This window comes from Anser anser (genome assembly GCF_964211835.1).
Source record: "Anser anser genome assembly, chromosome: 4".
Taxonomy (NCBI): domain Eukaryota; kingdom Metazoa; phylum Chordata; class Aves; order Anseriformes; family Anatidae; genus Anser; species Anser anser.
Genome location: NC_139724.1, coordinates 66,951,039 through 66,975,595, shown reverse-complemented (window position 1 = coordinate 66,975,595; position 24,557 = coordinate 66,951,039). Strand labels below are relative to the sequence as shown.

Genomic DNA, 24,557 nt, shown 5'->3' with positions numbered 1-24,557 from the left:
CTGAGTATTCAGCTGGAAGAGATTTAAGGCGTTCATGGTAACTACAAAGTACTGAACATCCAACCTCTGAAATTGAGTTGGTTATCTGTAATTACTTGTCATTTATGGAAATATTGGGTTTATTTATTTAGTATGTGAACAAGTACACTGACCAAGTTAAGGCGCATTTATATCAAAGGGTGCACAGATAATGGCTTTAGTGAGCCTTACACCATAGTCTAATTTCAACAGTTGCTTAGCCTGGGTGAGTCATGCACTGATTTTAAAATAAAACATGAGTGTACCAGATGCCATGCCAAGTGTGCACACTACCACTGATCAAATTCTGAGCAGTGTCCTCAAGGCTGAAGGCATTCTGATCTCTTACACTTACATTTTAATATTCATATATTTAAACAAAGGAGGGATTGATCCATTTGTTTGTTTTCAGCATGGAGCTAAGCCAGGTGCCGCAAGCAAACTGTGACAGATAAAAATGATTGTCTTTATGCAACCAGCAGTCTCACTGTGTGGCCAGGACTGAGTTAAGCCTGGCTGGGGGAGAAGGACTTGGTTCAGCACTGGGATTCCTGCCATTTGCTATCAGATGCAGAAAGAAATCAGGAGCCAAGCATCTACTCCAGAGCCTCCAGTGTGCCTCCTTGAAATCTTCTGCCCTTCACACTAAGCGACAAAATGAATGGTAAGGAATGAGTCCAGAGATCCTTGCTTGAGACAGAGGAAAGAATAGGTCAGAAAGCTGAGAATGAATGTATGAGGAGTCGTAGTCCTAACACATCAATTCTCCCCACAATTATGTCTAAACACAATAGTTATCAGATGCATGGAGGAATGCCCAAGGCTTTCAAGCAACAATTTTTAATCATAATAATCGAACCTGTACACAACTGACATCCCCTTCCTCCCATCCCATTTAAGATCACCCAATTTCTGCCTAGATGAAGATGCTTTGCGTTTAAAAAAAAAAAGTGCTGTGCAAACTCTCAAGAGGAGAAAATTCCTGATGTGCTCAGGTTTAACTCCTTTTCTGTTGCAAGACTTCACCTGTGGGACAGATACTCCAGTAATCAAAGAAATGCCTCCTTTGAAGCTACCAAGCAGAGTGAAAAAAAGAATGCAAACCGATGACCACCACTTCCAACTTCCATAACAGATAGCGTAGTACTCCACAAATGTTTCTTCTGAAAAATCCACAAGGGTATGAATGGTAGTTGAAGGCTATTGCTAGCTATGGGACCTGACTTGTAACCTCTGCAAATCACTGTAGCCCTGCTACCTCCAAAAGAACTAGCACTATTTACAGCAACACAGCCGATGTGTTGCCCCCTCCCCAGTACCACATATATTTGTGCCCTAAAATATGGTTTATTTTCAAGGAGAGGGCCATGTGGGTTTGCATTTCCCCAAGGGTCACAACAGCCAGTTGAGTTCCTCTGGAGGGACTATTTTCTCCCAGTTAAAAATCTTTGTGACTTGCAGACAGGGAGATCTACCTCACTGTGAGTAAGACAGTGACAACATACAGTACTTTTCATATGAACTTCACAGAGAAGGTGCAAAGGAAAATTAAATATTGACTATGCAGCACTCAGTAAAGCAAAATGAAAAATGGAAGAATCCCCATCTGGTCTAGGCTCTGAATTACTGTCGTCCAAACACCTGCTCTGGGGTGTGCAACACATAGTAATTCACTTTGAGAGAGTAGACCGGAGCCTCTCCACAAACCCCATTTCCAATCAGCCAATCTGAATATACAGATTCAAAGCTGCACAGAGTCATAAAAGATAATAGATTTGGTCCTTCATTCTTTATTTTTCCCCTGATAAAACGCTATGGAAAAAATAACACATTTAAGGGAACAACCTCCAATGGAACAAACGTGATTTTACTCAGTTTTGTTTCCCACACCCAGTCCTGAACATTCTTGTGGCTAAAACCTTTTTGTAACTTGCAGTGTGAACAGAAGCAAATCCATTAGCTTTGGGGTGGCTACTGTATGTTCTGATTTTCAGGGCTAACGCTATATATCATCCTATTTCTTTCATGCTGTTTCCTGGTTAACTTGTACCTACCACATACTCCACAAAAAAATCCATCTTTGATTTTGAAGATGTCAAGACACAAGAAATTTACCAATGAGTGCTGTGCCTCTTATAATTTATGCTTATCTCATAATCACACATTAAAGCAATCAGCAGTTCCTACTCCAGCAATTTCTGGTGTCTACATAAGTCCCTTGAAACCTCATCAATCAAGACTACACATGTACAAAGGTATAAACCAAGCTAAAGATGACCCCAAACTGTTCAAAACTTTGTAAATCCAATAGCAGTGAAGACTGATGTATGAAGTCCCTCTTCAAATCAGACTTTAGCCTTAGCCACATCCTGGGATTAGTATGTGAATTCTTGCCTTCAAAAACTCTGCTTTGGATGTTTCAATATTCCAACTTAGAAAAACTCTCTTCTAGTTGAAGGACCATTAAAAAAAGCACGTAATTCTCCTTTTTTGCCTGGCAAAATTAATCTTTCTAATGTTTGTAGACACAATAATGCTTACCTGTGGCAGACATCTTCCAAAAAAAAAAAATACTTTAACCTGTCAAACAGTCTGATTAATGCTTTATTTAGAAGAGACCACGTTACAACAGATTACAGCACATACTGCCTAATCACCTAGGAGTGGCTCCATAGCAAACTACAATTCTGTGACTAGAAACAATAGGCTTTCTGTTGGTTAGTGGATTACAGCAGCTGCAGCCAAGAGATGTCATAAATAATGTACCAGCAAGTAAATCAAAACCCATAAAACCCATCAAGAATTCACGCTGCATAACAAAAGTGAGGGCACAAAGTTAATGCTGGCATCCCCACTGTTCCACACTTGGAGGTTCAGTACAAACAAGACCAATGTTATCTTTTTCAAGAGGTAAGGAAGTGACTTGGGTGTCCAAGTAGTTTTTAAAGAGATGAATTTCCATTTTCAATGATTTTGAGATTTAGGGATTTTTCTCACTTATTTTCATATTCAGATAAATAAAGCAACTGTTCTAAACTATTCGCCCAAGCATAGCCTATTTGTGTGGAGAAAGCAACAGAGGGACTTCCAGAGGGCAGGTCATCCCACTTCCACAAGTGGAATAAAATACCTCTGTTTAGTTTTGCGTTGCTTCATAAAAGTGGGAGCTCAGCAGCCTGGAGCAAGTCCAGTGGAGAGTCACTAACATGGCAAGGGAGCTGGAGCACACAGCATGCAAGGAAAGCCTGAGGGAGCTGGGTTTTGCTTAGTCTGGGAAGACAGGCTAACGGGGGATCTGATTCCAGCCTTCCAGTACCTGAAGGGAGGTTAGAAATAAGAGAGGACCAGGGCACACAGTGAAAAAATGACAGACGGCAGGCACAAGATGGGAAGTTCCAGTTGACATAACCCTTCATGAGAGCAACAAAGCACAGACAGAGCTTGCCTGGTGAAGCTGTGAGATCTTAGTCCTGGGACACTTTCAGAACTGGACAGGACAAGGCACTGAGTGACCTGATTGACTGCTGCGGTGAGCCCTGCTTAGAGCAGCAAGATGTATGAGGTGACCACCAAAGCCCCTTGCAACCAAAAGCATTGCAGTACAGAGGAAACGTCCCAGTAAGGCAGTCATGGAGGTGATCACTGCAAATCAGAAAACTCACATCCTATTCCCAGCCCTACAAAATGTGCTCAAGAAAAACTGAAAATAATATTTTTTTTTTTAATAACAACATCAATGTTTATCCATTCCCAAGATGAAATCTCAACAAATTTTCATAAAAAACTTAAGTATTGGGAAGTACCAAGACCAAGACTCCAATTAACATAGGAGTGAGGAGAAAACTAGTTTCTTACACTTGTTTATTAAAGCACTTTACAAAAGATAATGTGCCTTAACTGTGCTAAGTCCAGTTAACACTGTAAAGTTTTGGGGGACCCAACTCTTATCAGTACACACTCAGAGATGTGGCATCAGAAAAATATTGAAGTAAGGAGTCAAGGTCTCTTCTAATTTTGACCTATTAAGATAACGCTGTGATAGGAACAAAGGAAGGGTGTTTTACACACCACGCTTGCAACATACTTTTCTGATCTTTAAATAATTAACTTTCTTACCTTCTTTAATTGTATTTAAATTTGCTTCTTGGATGCTTTCCATTCTGGAACACTGACAACTTCGTAGACTCACCAGAGGCCACATGGGAAGCCAAGGCATGAGATTTTTCACCCTGAGCTCCTATGCTTGCCAGAAAGCACTGCACTCTCATAGTGCAGAAGAATATTTTTACCAGCATGTACTGCCCATTAGCACAGAGCAGAACAGACAGCAAGCTGTGGTCTGAACCAAGAAGCAAATTGTACCAAAATAGCACCAAGAATTCAAGTGTTACACACCTGAACTCATCATGCATGTAACACCTCTATGCATATTTTGCTTCTGACTGTTTATAAATGAGGATAAAAAGTAAAATACTATTTTTTTTCTATATTTTTAAACGTCAGGCTAAAGAAAAAGCAAATTACTGAAACATGAGAGACCACGGTTTGGCACAGACACAGCCTAGGGGTAGGGCAGAGGGAGAGAAATTTCAAAATTGAGACAGTGTACTTCAGAACAGCAAAACTGTACTTTTCAATCACATTTTTCCATATACACTGTATCCCAAAGAGACATTACAAAATTAAGGAATGGACAGCACATGGTAACAATTAAGATAAAACAGTGATAAGTCTTCAAATTCTTGGAACAGAGTAAATTTTAAAAATTATTTTCTCTCCCATGTGTTAACATTTTATGTTGAAGTGTTCAGAACAGCCACAATCCTATGGACAGCTCAGCGTTACAGAAAACTATGAATTGTACAGAAAGCACGAGTGAACTTCCTCTTCCTGCCAGAAAGGAAAGCTTGAAAGACTGGATATCAAAAGGTTGAACTATGGAGATTCTTTTGAGACTGACTGAACTGTTAGTCCTTTTGATATTAAGAAAGCACACTTTGTTGTATGTCTGTTTTACATGTTCCCCTGGCTGTTGCCCAGAAGTGGCTGTATTTCACTGATAAAGCAATGTCTTTTTATCAAGGGGCATAATTCGAACTCCATGCACCCTCTTGAAGAAAAATGATATCCATTTGGCAAAGGAAGTACATACCAGAATTGAAATAAATAAATAAATAAACTAATGCTGACAGGTGCTTTTCAACAAATAGGTGATAACAGGGTTTTTTCTCTCCCCTCAGATTGAAATCACAAATTCAGATCCTGTGATAGAAAACTTGGACCAAATGTGCTCACAGGTCATGGAAAAATCTACGACCTGCCAAAGCAACTACAGGGGAAAAGCACTGCCATCAGAAGAACATCAGCTTTGGAACAGCTTCAAAAGACAGCACTGGAGCTGACACGTTAGGCAAAAAGCAAAAAATGCAAAAACTTCTTGTAGGCACTTAACACCCCATCCAAAAAGCAGTTTCTCCAGTCTGGACTGGAAAAGTCAGTCCTGGAAGAGACAGAAATCTAGCCCCATGAAAAAGGGAGGACAATAACTAGCAAGGAGGAACTAGGTGAGAAAGCAAAATACATTTTCTAAAGTTTAGCTCAAGAATTGATTGCTATATGTTGAAGCAAAGTAAGTTACTAACCCCCTCTATATGCAATAGGAGGGAATGACACTGAAGTGGAAAGGGAACAGGAGTAAAATGGAAGGGAGGAAACCAAACACTACATGGGGGAAAGAAAGAGAGAGAGGAAAAAAAGAGCTGGAACAGAACTTCAAATTTTTGGTTAACTACCAATCATCTGAACAGTGAGACGTGGCAGGGATAGAAAGGAACCCCCCCCCCCACTAACCTTCCATAACTCAGAAAATCAAAAAGAATCAAGACATTTAAATCTTGCTGTATGATGAGTTTCATTTTTGTAAACTACCCCCCCAACACACACACATTCTTCAGCACACAGGATTATACATACATTTTAAAACCTAGTTTGTATGGATTTTTTAATTTTCCCAATCCCTACTAAAGTATACCAGAGGAAGCTGCCTAACATTACAAAGTTCCTAATAAATAAGTTATGTGGGAAACACTGCCTCAGTTCTTCTCACATTGAAAAATATATCCCGTACTGCAGGGATAATGAGAGTATAAAACATTAACACTACATTTTTCTATACCATTCTGCATAATTAACTATGCAGCTGTTCATTCATTCAGTCCCAACAACCAAATTAATTTGCAATCAGTTAGCAGGGGATGCACTAGAGCAGACTGCACATCCTAGAGAAGTAAGGCAGGCTGCTCACATGCCACATCCCGCAACAGTAACACAAGGTACCCAACACCAAGAGAAGCAATGGGGGTTTGCAAAACAGTATTTTCAAAATAGGAACTGAGAAAAATAAAATAAAAACTGTTGATGCTTGTGCAGTCATTAGCTGCCTTGTTGTGAGACTTCAGCTAAGTGTTTTCGGGTGGCTATCACTGTATGTCAGTGCTCTCTGATGGCCCCAATCTTTCTCAGGCTCAACCCCAAAACTCTGGGAGATGAAACACAAAATGTCCCTAAGCTTTGCAGCTCCTTCACAGCATTTGTATTAATGCAGCATTACAGCCCCAACACTGACTGTGCTTGTACAATCAGTTCTCCAAATTACTTCTACTCCAAGGAAACAAATCAGGCAAAGACCAAGAGGAGGAAAGCACAGGCACAGTCAGTTCTTCAAACAAGGTCACACAGTAGGCTGAAGGTGGAACCAGTAGCATGACTGGTTTCTGAGTGCATTGCCATATCTACTTTCCCACATGCTCCTCTAAGCCATGACTTTGTCCTTTTTCAGTTCTTAAAAACTTATCCTCTTCAGGTTTTTATACCTCATTCATCATCATAAAAATGTGATGAGCAATGAAAACGGCTGCTTTCATTGTGGTTTCTTATTTATTCCATTTTGCAGAGTGGCAAAGGAAACATTGCTTAATATATATATGGTGTCATTCCATCTGCCCCTAGGTTATGGGCTCCACACCTCCCCGCTGCGCTGGCCTGCTGACAGTGGGAGTTAATGGATGACAATGCAGCAAAGTACTTCTGATTAGCTAAAAAAAAATGATGGCCCAACTATTTATATGAATTTAGTACAGAGGAATCATGCCACAATAAAAGCTCCGAGACTGCAGTTCTCAGTTTGATCACATAAAAGTAGACCGTGGGCAGCGCCAATGCAAGCTTCCTTCTTTATTCTGAGCATGCTGGCAGGGAGGATGACAACAACACACTCACAAAAAATTAGAAACCCCACGGATGGCTAATGCACAGAAGGGCATTGTTTCTCCTCTCCTTATCTTGGACCTGCCTGCTGAAGCTAGCAAGAAAGAACATGTTTTTTTTAATAGAGGCCTGTGCAATAGATACCATGACAGATCTGAGCAGAAGCCAGTGAAGTGGCCTTTCTGAACTTACTACTACTACTGAGTTGGATGGATTTGGAGTAGAAAAAATGCTTATTTTGCTTATTCCATTAACATCAACCCCAGCTAAACGCAACTCACTTAAGACACAAACACGTATTTTATGGGACGATTCGCACACAGCCTGCGCCCATAAAATACCAGTTTTTAAGACTGTTCCAGTTCCAGTCATAGCAATCAGAAATTCTATGACATAGGATCAAGTTACTAAACAACGGTACAGGATTCATACACCGTTTTTGCTAAATGATTATTCTTTCTGAATAAATTGACTTACTACTCATTGATATAAATCTCACACTCCTTTTCCAGAAGTTAGAGTGGATTAAAAAAAAAGAAAAAAAGAAAACAACCTGAAAAAAAGAGAGAGATCAAAACCAGCCTGTAAAGTAGAAATGTCACCATCCTCCAAGATAAATTGAACATGCTCAGCAGCCATGCTGTAACCAGCTTGAAGAGACACAAGCACCCTGCAAGCAAAAGCCTTTTCCTAACTACATAAATCACAGCTTTGCAAGTGGATCTTAATCCATATGTCATATATTCTTTGTGTATTCGCAAACTAGTTTAGAAACATATAAACATTTGAAATCATCATCATCACTCCAAGTTGAAGGCTTGTAAAAATAGTTATGACACAACACTGTCATCTGTGAACAACAGATCTTTAGTAAAGAATTCTGGATAGAATTTTCTGGTAGCTTTTATTTGCTTGAGGGATTTATTTTTAACAGTTCAGACTTTCATACATAACTAGACATCAAAATATACAAAAGCTGCCATTGCAGTAACAGAGGACACAGAAGGACTTCCTTATGTCCGGTGCCTATGGACAGCCATTTAAAAGACATCTCATTCAGAGGTGTCTACAGAATATTGGATCATGATCATCTCACATATTGGTTTGCACCATCTGCAACCAAAGTTGATTCCTTAATAAATGGCCAAAAGCTACGGCTAAAACATGTCAGGATGAGTGCAGCATCAAGGTGACATCAAGGTTATTGCCAGAGTGCTGGATCTCTGTCATATAAACGAATACGCTGGGCCACGTGTCCACTGGAGTACACACCGCAGAAGCACATTTCAACATTGGCACCCTCTAGGTATCTAAATCAATACAACTGCCTGTTACAAACATCAATAATCATCTCTTCAACATCCTGCATGTTCAAAGGCTGTCGAGATGGATTCCTTTCGCTTTGTCTTTTATGTATTTTCCTTACCTGACGACCATACTAAAACATTGCTCATAGACTGAAATCTACTACATTCAGTTCCTAACTCTGGTTTTACAGCCCGTTTTAAATGCCCAAAATAAATTTAAAATAGAAACTCTCCTGCACAATTCAACTCATAATGACACACTGCAGAGTATTAGCAAGACAGAAATTGCAGCAAACATAATGGAAGTCTTAATAATGTTATTAGGCGAATATGGAAATATGATCAAAGAGAGTATAGAAATCTGTTGTTCAATAATGAAAATAGAGTTCTAACTGTAGTTCTGCCTTTTCAACTGTATTGCCCAAAACCTTTTCACAGCAGAACAGGTGTAAACAAGGATATAATAGGAGGGCAAAAAGAGTTGCAGTATAATTGAGGGCAATCTATTTTGATTGCAGAATCTGCATTACTCAGGATGATGCATTAGCCAGAGTAAGCACAGTTAGACATTAGATCCCAAGCTGAGTTTGCTGGGCTAATAATTAGAAAGCCATTTCTTTTTTTGTTTTTACTTGGAAAAAGAGCAAATTTGATATGGAAATCACAGACTCAATAACTCAGTCCCTTGGGGCCGTTTCTACAAAGTCACTTTTCAAAGCAGAACCACAATATAAGACCATCTGGAAATGCACATTGCTGCAGAATACAGTTGCTCACATAGTAAGCAGCATTTCACACCACAACTGAATTTGACTGGGGCACCAGATCCTATATTGTTGGGCTTTTTGTTTTGTTTTTCTTTTTAAATTAATTTCACCTACAAGTGCTAAGAGTTTGGAGACAAATGCCTATACTCATTCTCACACTCCGTGAGCCACAGAGTCCAGAAATTGTACTTTCCTGAGTGGTATTTTGTTCACTGCATCTACCTTAAAAGACTCTCCTGCTCTTTGTAGTCTGGATTTTAACCTTGGTGTAGGCATACACCTTTGTGTAAATGCCCAAAGCACCGTGTGGTCACTGTGCATTGATCATTAATGATGGGCAGTGGAATTGCATGACTGGGTCTTCCCAGGGCTTTTATCTGTGGGTGCAGATAAAACAGTTGTGCCATCAAAGAGAAGGATTTTTCTGACTCCCTGAGTTTTGCCAAGTGTCATGCTGTCAGTGAGGCTCAGATATTTACTGTCGTGCCCAGCTGCCCAACCGCTGACCTGAACCCTCACAGCTTTGCTCCCAGCACTGCATCTTCACTCCCTGTTCAAGCTGCCTTTGGAGCAGGGAGTCCCAGTACGTTTGGCCATGCCTAGATGGGCTGAGAGGTCTGTTTCTTCATTCAGTTCATCATTGACAACATCAGGTGAAACATCCCAACATCTCACCAATCGGCCTAACCAGGGTTCAGGATGCAGCGCTGGGAGGAGGTAACAGCGTAGCTAACACCCAACAATGCGGTTTGTTTTGCTGTGGTGAAGCAATAACAACATGGGGATGCCATTGGGAACAATGGCAATTACGCAGCAAGTCGAGTTAGCACTACCCTATCATTACGCTTGATAATATGCAATCAAAACTTTATTAGCAATCATCATCAGCATCTATTATTCATTGCATAGATCAAGTTAAGAAGGAAAGGCTGCATACATAACAGAAACAGGAGTCAGAGCCAGTCTGAGCACAGGGCTGGAAGTCATTTCCATGGCCACTCAGTGCTGAGTCACTGGATAACCTGCAGCAATCAGGTAACATCTCAGTTGCCCCATTTATAAAATGGAGATAATAATATACATCCATTTCCGAGATATCATCATGATTAATTAACTAAGATCTGCAGATAATTATTAGTATTAGTTTCTTAGTGGCTACCAATTTAAAGCTAGAATATTTGATTTTAAGATTCAAGTACATACACCTAAAGTTGCACGCATGCAATATATGCATGCAGGCACCTGAGGTTGTACGATATGTGCACCTATATATTTAGGTACAAACAGGCCCATAAAGCATATGGAAGCACATGATCAAGAATCTGTTTTCCTAAACGCTCTATTGAATTCAAGACCTTCATATGCTAAGCATGCTGTCTAAAGCTACGTGCAGACACTCTGATATAAATAGCACTAGTATGTTAAGAATCTGCACAATACACGAACATAGTTTTAGTACTTGAATTTGAAGTTTTACTCTGGAATATCAGTTTTTTCATTAAGTTAATGAGGCCTGAAGTGACAAGCAACTCGTGTTCCCAAGATATACTACAGTTTAGAAACTCTTAAAATAATTCTGAAAACAATCTTCTATTCCTTCTCAGAAAGTTACTTTATATTCAAGAGACAACCAATGCCATCGCAGTTTATTTCCCTACCTTTAGTCAAATAGCTCTCCATTTTAACCCTACCTTAATAATTACTTAATAAGCAAATAAACGAAGTGTCAGAACTAGCTGACTACAGAAACGCACACTGATGTTCTCTAACAGCACGCTTCCGCTGATATTTGTGTCTTCACCTGGCCAGGGTAACCAGAAGCAACCACTACTAGTAAAAAGACTTTCATTATCCAGCACCATTTTCACTGTTTATTAAGCAATGATAAGATTCCAAGGCAATTAAAATTCAGACATCCCAATCATGTAACCTGACCCATAGGGGCAGGCATAAGTCACCTGTATAAATTAACAAAGGTCTGCAAACGTGCAGAAATTTGCCACCTGGAACCATTTCCAAAAATCTGCTTTCCTTGTATGCAGCTCCCCACACCCCCACCAGAACGTACCTCAAACTGTTTTTTTTTGTTTTTTTCCGCCATCATTTGCATTACTCTTGAAACTCTGCCTGCAATGCCAAGGTGACCGAGAACAAATAACCGTCACTAGACCACCAAGTCACCCTCCCCTTCTCACTCCCTGTTCCACCAAGTTATCGCAGGGAAAAACAACTATTTTGAGTGATGGAAGAAAAAAAGAGAGAGAGGTGAAGAGAAAATATGTTTTAGAGGAAGAAAATAAAGATGTATTTTCAGGAAATAAAAGGACGGATAAATGTCAAGCTGTGGTAATATTTAGAGATTGGCAAGATAAAAGTGGGAGATAAACAACATTAAAAAATTAACTTGGTGGGGACTGATTGGGTTATAAACAAGGTTTATGTTCACTTAGAGAATATTAACTGCCTGGTATGATGTAGCTGGGCAAGATAGGAAGAAGAAAAACACTGGACTGAATCAGGAAATAACAGAATAGCATCCATTCCTACTGGGGCACAGAAACTTCACCAAGATTAATGGCTTTTATCCACGGACCAAAAAAATCTATAACATCTTTCACACCCATTTTACTGTATATTTGTTCTGATGCAAATGAGTGGAGTGCAGAAGAGAAACAAACCAAAAAGCTTAAAAAATACATATGCTTTGTGCATGCTGGGCAGACTGCCAGCATGAGTACAACACCATGGTGAAACATGCAGCTTCAACAATTTACACCCAAACTTTTAACATGTGAAAAAAATACAGAACTTCCCTGGCTTTACAGTCTGCCTTGTTCAGTATTTATTTTGATTTCATTTACTCCATACATTGAGCTACATCTCAACAGAGACAGGCACATTTGATATTTTTGCATGCTAGTCTTGGCTGTGCTTTTCTAACTACAGCCACTTCCTAAGTCCCAGTCTGACAACTGTGTGTGCAGCTCTCACACCCCGACGGGCAGAGACAGAAGCAGAGGTGAACCCAGAGCAGAACACAGCCAGGATGGATCAGCTACTGCCTCTGGCCCAAGTGCTATTCTTAAGCACTCGTTTCCTTTCAGCTTTTCCATCCTACTTTTATAAACAACCAACGCATGTGGCAAATCCATTCCTTGTGAGGAAAAGGACCTGATTTTCCTGTAACGCAACCTAACATCAATTCTATTCAAATACAGTTCACACCAGATCTTCTTCACACCAGCTGTCAGCAAGGGCTGAACAACTCTGTTTAAAATGTTTATGTTCTTTAAAGAAAGCAACATTATCTGAAGCCTGTTTTATATTTATTTTGAAAGAACAGAGAGTTTATTTTGAAGAGTCTGACTGGATAAGTTTAAAAGACTTCCATGATAGATTGTACTGAGGCGTGAATAGCAAAACTTGAAACACATTGTTCATGCTGCATCGGCCAGGGCCATGCAACAGGAAAGCAGTGAGTGCTTACGCAGCTATGAGAGCATACAAATTTCCATTTGGTTGTCTTCTTTACACAAGATGTTGGACGAAAAATAAAACAGAAACAAATGTGCAATTAAATTCCCATCTTGTAAGTTTAAAGGATAATTACAAATGAACCATCATAGCCCTAAAAAGGCCAATTCTTAGCCAATACTAAGCATTTTCCATTCGATCTTACTCTCTTTCCTGCAGACACCTTTTTAGTGACTAGAAGTTTTATTTTCTACTTGAAAACACCCTTGTGTTGCATGCAGCACTGCACTTGGCTAGACTTGACTACCAGCAGTCTGAAAACAAGGTATCGCAAAGGTCTGCTGCTGCCATGAGAAGTCTCACAAGATTAAAACAACGCAGCCTCCTTCAAAAAGAGTAACAAGACTGCTATGCACCACGTCCTGGTCACAGACTTCTCTCACTCCCTATTCTGTCACCCACTCCTTTTCGTGGACTGTCTCTGTGAAGCCTTTGTCTCTGTGAAAAATAAAGCTTTTGGGAATGTATGATGTTTACAAGTACCTAAACCACAAGGTATTACATCACTCATTTGTTTCTAGACCTGACGCTTATTGGCAACTTAAGCAATTCACATAGACTTCTGAAGTAAGTCTCCTGTCATTTCTAACAACTATTTAGATATCCAGGCAGAGTATTTCAAGAATACTTCTAGCACTACATATAACCCAGGAAAACTAGCATTGGAAACACTGGAGCAATTTTATATTTATTGATAACAGGAAAATATTTTCAATTTTGGAGTGTACATAATGGGTATTGAAAATCTGTGGTAGAAGACTTATAGAGATAAACAGAAAATTACACAGAGCACACAAAGCCTACCGAGCAAAATAAAATGAACGTATCAAAAGACAACCAGATTTTAGGTGTCAGGTGTAGGAGTTATCATTCAATACTGAAGCACCTAAATAACTACAGGTAGGTTCACACTTTTTATTCTATAATCATTCAGGTGCACACATCTCCGCAAACTAGGTACCTGTTAACCATTTACCTTGAAAAAACAAATCATCTCAACATGCAAAAAATAGAGCGTATTGTAGCAATTTATCTCCTATTGGCAAGCTTAAAACAAGTAAATTTGTGAAAAAAGACAATGTAATAGGAAAGTACTGATCTTGATCTATGACGTTGAACTAGTGTAGCACAGGCTTACCCTAGCCCTGTTTTTGTGCTGATAAACATCCAGTGATGCAATTTGTGTGTGCACAGGCAACAAGCATATTGATAATCCTAACTCACAGATGTTAAGGAAGTGACAATCAATTTATAAATCTTATTTGAACTACTACGTGTTTCCAGTCATCATAAGTCACAACAGAACCAGCACTGGTATTATGTTTCACATCCAGACGATCATGACTCCTTCCAAATCAAGGATTACTCACTAACCACAATACAGTACTACAGAACAGCAAAAACTCCCATCAGGGACATCAACACAAGAAGCAACTCGAAGACTTCAAGTCACTTAGAGGTAAAATTTCTAATAAAAGGAAAAGAAATGGCATCTTGTAAAGTGACATGAGGAAAGTACCTTATACTCTCTGTCATTGTTTGCTTCTACTGTTAAAATTCATTTCAAGCTCTTTCTTACTGAACTGCAGCTCATTTAAGGAAGAAAAGGCGTAAGCACTATTGAGACTCTGGGTAATACCACTATATTAACACCAGTCAGCTGTTAGATCAATTCAGCAGCAATTTCTAATGAGAGACAGATCTACTCATAGAAAAGGGGGAAACATTATAGGAAAAGCAGAGAACTTACCTCCACAAAGAGCTCTCCAGCACTTTTCCCATGTCAGTATGGTAATACTTGGTAAGAATCAGGATCACCTAAAAAGACAATGGAAAAAAAAACGTGTATTTATATATGTTCACTGATAAAATAAATAGAAGTAGATCATGGGCAGTTATTCTGGTGAATGTGAAGGTCAGGCTCCTGAAAATCTGAACTGTGTTTCATTTTATTTTTCACTTCTTACCAGTTTTACTTTTAGATTGATGGGGTGGGTTTTCTCCCTCTTTCTGGGGAGAGTGATTTTAGCACTCAAAGTTTTCTGCAAACCTAGTGACCTTGTGAAAGATTGCCTGTTTCACATGAACAACGGAGTTGGAATAGTCACATAAATCCCTCTACCACATGACAGCCCCCAAGCAATTTGGATGACTTTCTCAGCAGGAAGAACTGATTTGATTGCTAATTTAAATTTAGGAGGCAGTTGTCTTTGACATCTACAGACACTATTATTATTATTACTATTTTTTTTTTTTTTTTTAACACAGAGTGGTAAACAACGGCAATTGACCTTGATTATCCAGATAAATTCAGACAGAAAATGAGCTTTGGTCTTCTCTAGAAGATCAGAAATGAGAAATTCGTGTCTGTAATTTTTTGTTCCTAGAAGTACCACTCATTTTTCTTCCTTCAAGAACAGCTCTGCACTCTGTAAATTATTCATCTGGATTACCAGAAGTCATCCAAATACATATTAACAAATTTCATCCACAAAACATCTTCAGCCTACACAAAGAGCCAGGAGGAATCTCATCCCGTTCATTCAACATCCGACAAATTCACTGGTCAAGCAACATAAAGCATTAGTCCATTACTAATGTATCAAGCTGAATGCTATGTTTTATACGTAGACCACCTAAAACAGATCTCCCTCACTCGCTGCCAGTCCATATTAGTGCTTCTTATCCCCAAGTTACCATAGCAACCCCACTGAGGGAGAATTGGGAGAACCTTGCACAGCTGTTAGTTTTCTTTAATGCAGGGTCAACATCAGTCCCCAGCAGCTTGGAGCATGCTGTTATTGAGTTGACACTTCCTCTGTTCCTGACCACCAGATGAAATCCCTAGCAAACAGCAACTGTAGACGTCCACTTTGATTATCCAGATAATTAATATGCTGATGCTACATTTATGCAACAGATCAGTGCTCGGGTCTCTGTACACTGGAGATTATGAGAGAGCAGAATCCTAGACCATGGGTGTTATGTACATGGTTGTCTTGGAAATAAGATTTCGCAAAACTGAGCTATAATACCAGCCACCCTCAGGGTGATCTAAGCCTAACAAATTCAGAGAAAGTATCACTCACTGCATGTATATTGATATAAATAAACTCAGAATCGATCCATTAATTCACAAATTATATTAATCTCTCCTCTTCTCAAAAGAATCAAAATCTACCAGATCACTTTTTTTGGAATTTGATGAGAAGGCATTATAAAAATAAAGTCTTGGTTTAAAATAAAGCAAGCAAGCAAGGAAAAAAAAATTTAAAAAATCTCTTACTTTTAAATAGGTTACTGTAAGACTTACAAACACCGAAGAAAGAAACATTTCCCAAAGGAGAAAGTATCTACTGATGAGATTCCTGGCTACAGCCCAAGCACGCTCCATCAGGTCAGCTATTTATTCTATTGTCAGCGTTCTAACTACAGCTTTCTGCTGGTGCTTGCAATTAAGGAGGAAAAGAAAGAAACATCACTACTGGGAGCACCAATTGGCTCTAATTATTAAGGGAGAAGTTTCAGACCTTGCTTTTTTGAACAATTGAAATTCTTCTTAGGCCACAAGAGTTGACCTAGGAGATTCTCTTAATAGATACAAGAATGTATATGTGGTACTAAAAAAGAAAGTTTCAAAAGATATACGAGAGTACACTTTTTTCCTTACACTCATGCAGAACAAGAGACTGAATCCTGGATTTAGAAGTCCAACATTTTTCTTCCTTTTGTATCCTATAAGCATAACTTTTGTTATTTAGATGATTTTCAACAAAGTACATTGGAGCCCCTCCACCACAGGGCAAGCTTATTACAACACACTGAAGATCCCCAGATCCACCTGCTTTGAACTTAACCTCTACCAAGAGATCAACACAGTACAGTCCAAATAAGCCATTTCTGTTGCTCAGCACCTGTCCTAAATATTAATGAAGGAAAAATAAAGAGATAACCAGCCATCTTTGAATTCTTAAACTGTCAGCAGATTCCTGTTGCTACCTGTGATGTATGAGGCAGCTAGGGGGCTGACCACTTTTTCAGTTATGCCAATGGATTTCATCCCAGCATCTGAAAAAATACAGGTCGTCTGCTTTCCAAATTTTAAAGCATTGTCATTTGGACTGTGTTCATCTTTACAGGTTAAACAGTGATCCTGTTAAACAGAATGGTATTTCTCCCTCAATTAATAAACAGATCCAAAGAGCAGAAGGAATAATTTCACCCAAAAAAAAGTGAAGGTCTTTGGGATCTCTGGATTCTCTGCATCATTTGTAAGAGCAGAGTCTTGATTCACCAATTTCATTTCAGTGCAACTCCGCAACTGAGAGCATTTTTACGGCTTGGATGGTAGCCAGCAGCTCATACACGCTGCTGCCCTAGTGAAAGTGTTTGGATTGCCTGTAAATGGAGAGAGGCTCGGAGCACAACGGTAACTGAGCAATGACCAAGGGTGGGATTCGTAACCAGCTCCTACTATTGTTAGCATGGACAGCTAAAAAGAACGGCAATGGAGGAGAATTTAAATACAGAATCTGGTGAATTTAAGATAGATTTATACAGTTACCTAGAGATCTCCTAGTCCATCCCACCTCCTGTTTTATGGGGAGACTCATAAAACTGTTTTGAACTATTTCATCTTAAATTCACCCACATTTTTTTGACTTAGTTGCCAGAGCATGTCAACGGAGGTGGAGAGAGTAATTTCCCGTTGTGTGCTAGGGATCTAGCATCACCACAGCTGATAGTGCGTCTGGCCAAAAATACCTAAGAAATGTATCCTTTCTTCTTTAATTGCCCGAAACAGAAGTCCCTCAGCATTCTTTCTTCCCAGATTCCTCATAAAGCGTTTGTTACCAGTAACAACACCAAGGCTATTCTACCTGCAATCCCTAAAGGAGGGAAACTTTAATGAAGCTCTAAGATTGGATTTTTTTTCATTTTTTGTTTTTCTTTTTTGTTTTCTTTTTGTTTTTGCGGATTTTGTGGTTCTGTTACTGTTGTGGTTTTTTTTTTTGGTTGGTTGTTTTTTTTTGGGGGGGAGGGGGGCTAGGTAGTGTTAAGTAAATACAAATAAAAATAAATACATATTTTGGCCCAAGATATAGACATGAATGCCTGGTGCAGTTTTCTGGCTTGGTGTTTAAGCATTGTACTCTTCTCTTAGGTGCAGTCCTTACTATACCTTACAGGTTTCTGATTACATCTCTACAGCTTGCTCAGAAACTAGCTCCTTCTGTCCCCTTTACAGCACTGTTGCAGACCATTGGAGTTTCAAGAACATTAGAATAAACAAGCATCACATTTCCAGTTTCCTGCCAGGGTCCCTGCAAAGAATTCAGGAGACAATATTTTCACCTCTTTCTTTCAAGTCATACTGCATGACAGGCATACACCAACTATGTGACACAGTAAAGATTTAAAACAGAAAAAGGGGAAAAGGAAATTTAAAACCTTCAGCTTATGTCACAAAAACAGTGCTATTATCTCCCTCCTTACTAGAGCCCTTTACCCCTCCACAAAGCCAGTGTCGGCCAGTATTTCTCCATGCGGGCTGAAGTACAGAGGATAAATTCCTCAGGATTCCTGAAGTCATATGCAATGTGCATTCAAAGCAAGTTTTCCGTGGAAGTTCAGAAATTACTCTAGAAACAGAGAGAACTGTGAATTGCCAGAGATCTCCCATGCTATTCTCCTGCTTCCCTAACTTAATTTGTCTTGATAGATTCTTATTGTTACAGTAGCTACAGCTCAGTGCTGTTCTCCAAAGGTGCTGTAGCAATTTCTGTCCCCAAAATCCTTTCTGGAAATAGGCCCATCTTCATGAGTGCACTGGGTTTTCAGTGAACGATAGACAGCAAAAACAAAAGGAATATTCCACAGATAACAGTATCTATGAGTAATTAAAGTTAGAATTATCTCCTTTCTTATGCTCTCCTTTTCTCTTGTTCTCTTCTGAAAATACATCGCAGCAAGGCTGAATCAAAAAGAGTAAACCTTCCCTTTAAGAGATTAAAATATGCTTTAATCAGTTCCTAATAAGTTTTTGACTTTAAAGAAGCCCATTTTAATCCTCTCTTTTCATGACCATGTCACCTAGGATGGGTGAGAAAGGAAAAAAATATCTATATCAATCACTTTCCATGTTGTTTATCTTTTTCTATCTACATGAAGATTCTTGTGGGTTAAGCTTTTTGACCCCTGAAATTTTTGATTTTGTAGATTTGTTTAATTCTGGCATCTATTCAGAAATTTAATAGAGAAACACTCCTACTTTCAAGGGTATACTTGCAGGTATGACTGCAAGTTTTGGTGTTTTCCCAAGTTTATTAGAAGGTGAGAGCACACTGCAAATACCAGGAAAATTACTTCTCAGACAGACTCGTTTCTGGAAACTTTTTAGCATCTGCTTAATTTAATTCATGTGAATGAACCCACTGAAATCAGCAGAAGTGTTTATGAGAGTCACTAAAAGAGGCACTTAATACTCTGCATGACTGGAACGTAAGTTGCTATTTTGTTCACAAATATAGCTTAATTCATCTTTTTTAGCTATTAAACTATAACTTTTTCACCGTAAACTGTAACTATTTCAGGGAGTTCAAGATGTTCTAGGCACAGCCTATTAATTCATCACCATCGCCTCCCGTACTTCCAGAACTTTCTCGACAAGTGATAATCAAAAAATTCCAAAGCAAATTATAGGTAATCACCTACTGCTCCAGTCCCTCAAGCCGATTCCACTTTTGCAGCAGGCAGGTTACTTGATCATCATGTTAAGGCTAACATTAGATTACACATTTATTAATTAAAAAAGACACTTGTGAGAAAAGTGAAAAACAACAGGTTATTAATATGAAGATATATTAACATGGGTATATTACATGGACCAACTCCCATAGTACTATTAACAACTTTATAATAATTTGATTATGCTGGAAGAACTATAAGTGAGAAAAGAGCATTTAGGTTTACTCTGTTGCAGCATTGTGATGAAAGGTGAAATAGGAGACATTTAGACCATTACTAAAGCTATTAAGAATTCACTGTATAAGCTTCTACTCCTCTCTGTTAATAAAGTTCATAGAAGCAAACCATGATTTAACATGAAAGACTTAAGGAGATTAGATTTATAGTTCTTCCAACTAAATTGTATTGGGAGAAGAGAGAACTTGCTGTGTATGAAGTCACTGACCGGACCAGTGCACTTATGTCTTAAGCATTAGTAATAATTCTGTACAGTGAATTTATTCATAATTCAAGGCAAGACACAATAATGGGTCAATTCCTTTTCTCTAAAAGGTATTTCTATCCACAGGAGCTGAATAAGTGCATATTCTTGAAAGCAGTGGCTGTGATTACTTCCGGATTCAAAACCGTGTGAAATTTAGTACTTTACACATTGACCCTGCAAACACTTATGCAAAAGCGTAACTTTACGATATTTAATACACAGCCTACTACAGAACCATATTATATTGTGTTCACACTGACTGTATAAACACGGAACAAAAAGACAACCCATTGCCATCAGGAACCTATAATCCAATTTCAGAAAACAGGTCTTCACACCAACAACTTATCTCAGATTTTCAGTGCAAGCTCCTAAGAAAATTATGCTTACATGATGGCACTGCATGTGTATGCAGTCTCTACTTCATAACTCTAAATCCACTGATTTCAATCATATTTGACAGAGATCCTGAGCTCCAGGAAGTCTGTAAGAACTGGCTGTTGGTTCAAATGAACAATGCTAAGGAAAAGCTGCAATGAGACAAAATTATGAATGTTCAAATGCAGCAAAAGTTTCAGCCAAAGCTTGTACCCTATCTGAAAATCAAGGGAAAAGCAAAGGAAACAGCTTCCTAAGGAGTTCTACTCAAAGAAATAATTGGTTAGAGGTGTCGCTGCAAAGGAAAATATGAAGGAAGTATCCAAAAGAACAATGAATCATAGAATCATTTAGGTTGGAAAAAAACCTCTGAGATTATCTAGTCCAACTTTTAACGTAGTACTGACAAGTCCACCACTAAACCATGCTATAAAGTTCTACATCTACACGTTTCTTGAAGACCTCCAGGGATGGTGACTCAACTACTTCTCCGGGCAGCCTATTCCAATGCCACACCACCCTTACAGTAAATAAATTTCTCCTAATATCCAACCTAAATTTCCCCTAGCGCAACTTGAGGCCATTTCCCCTCATCTTATCACTTGGTTCTTTCTCCAGGCTGAACAACCCCAGCTCCCTCAGCCACTCCTCATAAGACTTATTCTCTAGACCCTTCACCAGCTTCATAGCCCTTCTTTGGACGTGGACTGAAATGACTTTTTCGGTCCTCCCTCAGCACTGGGTGGGGAGCCTTTCCAGCCAGGAGGTGCACAGTGGGAAAGCAACATGGCAGAAAAGGACCTGGGGGTCCTGATGGACACAAAGTGGAAGATGAGCAAGCAAAGTGTCCTTGCTGCAAAGAAGGCAAATAATAACTGCTACTCAGGCAGTTGGTCTGCTACTCACTCAAGCAAATGGGAACTCAACTTAAAGGCCACATAGTAACAGGAACCAAAATTCCAGATTATGTATGAAATTTAGAAAGCAATGTCTAATGTTTTGACTAGTTGTTCCATTGCACTTCCCAACTGTTTTCAAAGAGCCCAAAACAAAGTGACCTCTGACACAAAGATCTCCAGTTCTTTGCCATTGCCTTTTTCTAGCAGTGCATTTTTTTTTTAGGTTTAAATATTTGACATTGCATTTTGTAAGCTCTTAAAACCATATCTGCGAACATGCCAAGAGAATAAATTTCCAAAGAATGAAGCAAGAATATATTTCCTAGTTTTTAACAGTCTGGCTTGACTCCTAATTGTAAAAAATCTTGAAATATAGATTAGTTTTTACATATCTCCTCTAATAAAGTATTCTAAATTGAATAACAATCCTGCAAAAGCAAGCCTATTGTCTGAATATTCTTTTTCATTCCTACAAAAATTCAAGAGGAAGCAGAGCTGACACCCACAGAAGACATATGTGAAACATTTTTGCTGTCCTCTGGATATTTCAGGAATCCAGTATTATGGGTAAGCAATTCACCTTGGTCATCAGTGTTATATAACTATTCACCACCAGAGAAGAAAGATCAAATTTTAAATGCTGTTTGGGAAATATTTCCAGTCTGTCATGCAATGTTATTGCCCAAGAATAAAATATAAAAATTGAAAGTGAACTTCCAATCCGCATCACTAAATCATTTTCCAAAGCCAAAACTATTTTCTTACGTTACCATATAAAAGTAATTAAGTGCTTTATTTCAAAAAAGAAATTATTATGCAAGACATATGGAAACATCTGTAGAGGATACCGCAAGCTGGGAAGGCTGTTCATTTGACGCAGAGATGTTGGCAGATCTGTTCGTATTGGTTACTCTCCCTCACTGCTGCTGTCTTCACCCGAACCACAGGATTAAATATCATTGTACCAGATAACATCATATTTACCACAGGTTGTATCAACCTACACTGATCTCAATATTACATTTAATTATCTCTGAGAATGGCTTATGGTGCTCAAGTAAGACCTAACTGCCTATCATAAAGGGGCTTTATAAGACTGCATATGGGAACAAGGTCTTTGATGCTGCATCAAGATGAGCCAGGGAGTCACAATGTTTAATATCCTTCTTATCATGAAGGAGGACTGGACTTTATATTTCCTGGATGTTGTAGGTACCTGAATTTGTTCGTTACAAATTAGAAAGTTAAAGATGGTCATATGATGTACAGAAAGGGACCAACAGCACACTCCTACCTGAAACGCATACTGCAAGGACAAATATGCTAAAGAATATGGTGGTTATATTACAGTGATAGGGTTATGCTGATTAAAATTTTATCCAGAAGACTGGAGACACAGGAAAAGCAGATGCAAAGCTCCATTTGCATTTTTTTGTGATGTGGAGTGTACATGTTGCTTTGGAAATCATCAGCATACTCAGGGGTGCTTCAACACTCCATAGTCCAAAGATAAAATCATGCCTAGACAATGACACAGAAACAGAGTGGAGAACAAAGGGGGTTGCCTAGTAAAACAGGAATAATAATAAACACATCTTGGCCTCTTACTTCAAGTGCCATCTAAAAAAAGTCCTCTAGTACCCCAGCGCTATCACCCTCCTCATGGGGTAGGCCCAGATGCCTCTCACAACAAGGACCGTTTGCTCTACAGCTTCACACAGGGCCAGACCAGGCCCAATGCTACCCTTTCTTGTTCTTTTACTGGGTGAAAGTTTGTCTCTCTACGTCTGCCTTTCCTATTAACTGTTTTGTTCCTACTTTCCTTGTTAAAAAAAAAAAAAATTCAGCAGAAGTACTGCCACACTGTCCCCAGTACGGCATGGAAGGGAACCCCTTACCACTCAACTTCCAAAGCTGTCTACTCCCTGTGGTTAAATTCAAAATAAATTAGCACCACCTCAAATGGTATTCATAGAATTCAGCTACTGCAGAATAATGGGAATGGTCCCCTTTGAGAGGAAGAAGCATGAAAGTACATTTATCTTTGACATTATTTGTGAAGCAGCAGAAATTCATATCTGTGCCAATGGAAAGGGCGTGAAGGACCAGCAGGAACATCCAACTGGGTTAGGAGACTATTAGAAAGGGCTTGGGAGCTGTTAGGAAAATTGGTAAAAGGCCAAATATGTCAGAGAAAACATTGGAAGGGGCTGGGGGAGTGCTGGAGAGTTCTCTACATTCAGTCCAAAGCCAAACCAGAAGGTTTCCAAGCTGTGAGCACAGAGTTTTTGCCAGCTTTCTGTGTTTCCTCAGACGACTCCTCACCCAGCTTTGTCCTATGTGTTCATTACTTTAGGCGCCATGGGGCCATCAAAACTAAGTGGAATTATGCAGAATTATCTGTGAAAAGAAATGACTATTTCACCAGGCAATGCCATGTCATTTTTGATCCCTAGCTAATTTTGTCCTGTCACAGACACAGTACTTCTAGCCAGCATGAAGAATATTAACACAATCGGTCATCTCAGAGCCAGGTTTCAAATTAGCCTTGCATTCCAATCTTAAACCTCTAATATATTTTAAATGACCCTCAGATCAAGTAGATACAAGCAGGAAAAGATCGTAGGCCCTGATAAATGAGATCTATATTTCTTTATTTTACTCCAGCAAAGAAGTGGGCATTCAACAGATTCTTTGGAGACAGTTTTCGTATGTCAGCATTTATCTGGCTACAGTTAGAGCCGCAAAAAAGTTTCAGTAACAAACACTTAAAGGGAGATTTTCCCCTCAGAGACTGATATTTTTCACGCTTGGTCTCCCTCTGTGTTCCCAGATTGTTTTAAAATGTTAATAACTTTTTGTCTGTGTTATGAGATCTACTCTTTTCAATCTTCACAGATATATGCACAAGTTTAGCCACAGAAGACTTGGAAGGAAAATATTTTTAATTCATTCCTAGAACACTTCTGAACAGTTATCTCTAACACATACACCCTCTCATGACTCTTTTCTCTAGAAATGCACTAATTACAGGCTTCCAACATCCCCTTAACTTAAGGTAGTATCACTATCTATTTTATAGTTGGGAAATGGACGCACAGATATATCACTGATTTATCCCACCTAACTTTAAGATGAACCAGCCCCTAGAGACAGA

General features: G+C 39.0%; 1 protein-coding gene across 9 annotated transcripts in view; it reads right to left on the bottom strand.

Moving 5' to 3' along the window:
* Positions 1-24,557, bottom strand: part of SORCS2 (sortilin related VPS10 domain containing receptor 2) — a 552,575-nt gene that overhangs the window by 360,103 nt on the left and 167,915 nt on the right. For 8 of the 9 annotated variants that reach the window (XM_083834471.1, XM_083834474.1, XM_083834473.1 and 5 more), the window contains one exon: positions 14,643-14,710. In XM_083834471.1, the coding sequence (XP_083690597.1) occupies positions 14,643-14,710 (68 nt within the window). Of the gene's footprint in view, positions 1-14,642; positions 14,711-16,178; positions 21,400-24,557 lie in introns of those variants that run through there. The other variant, XM_083834477.1, reaches the window with a different exon arrangement.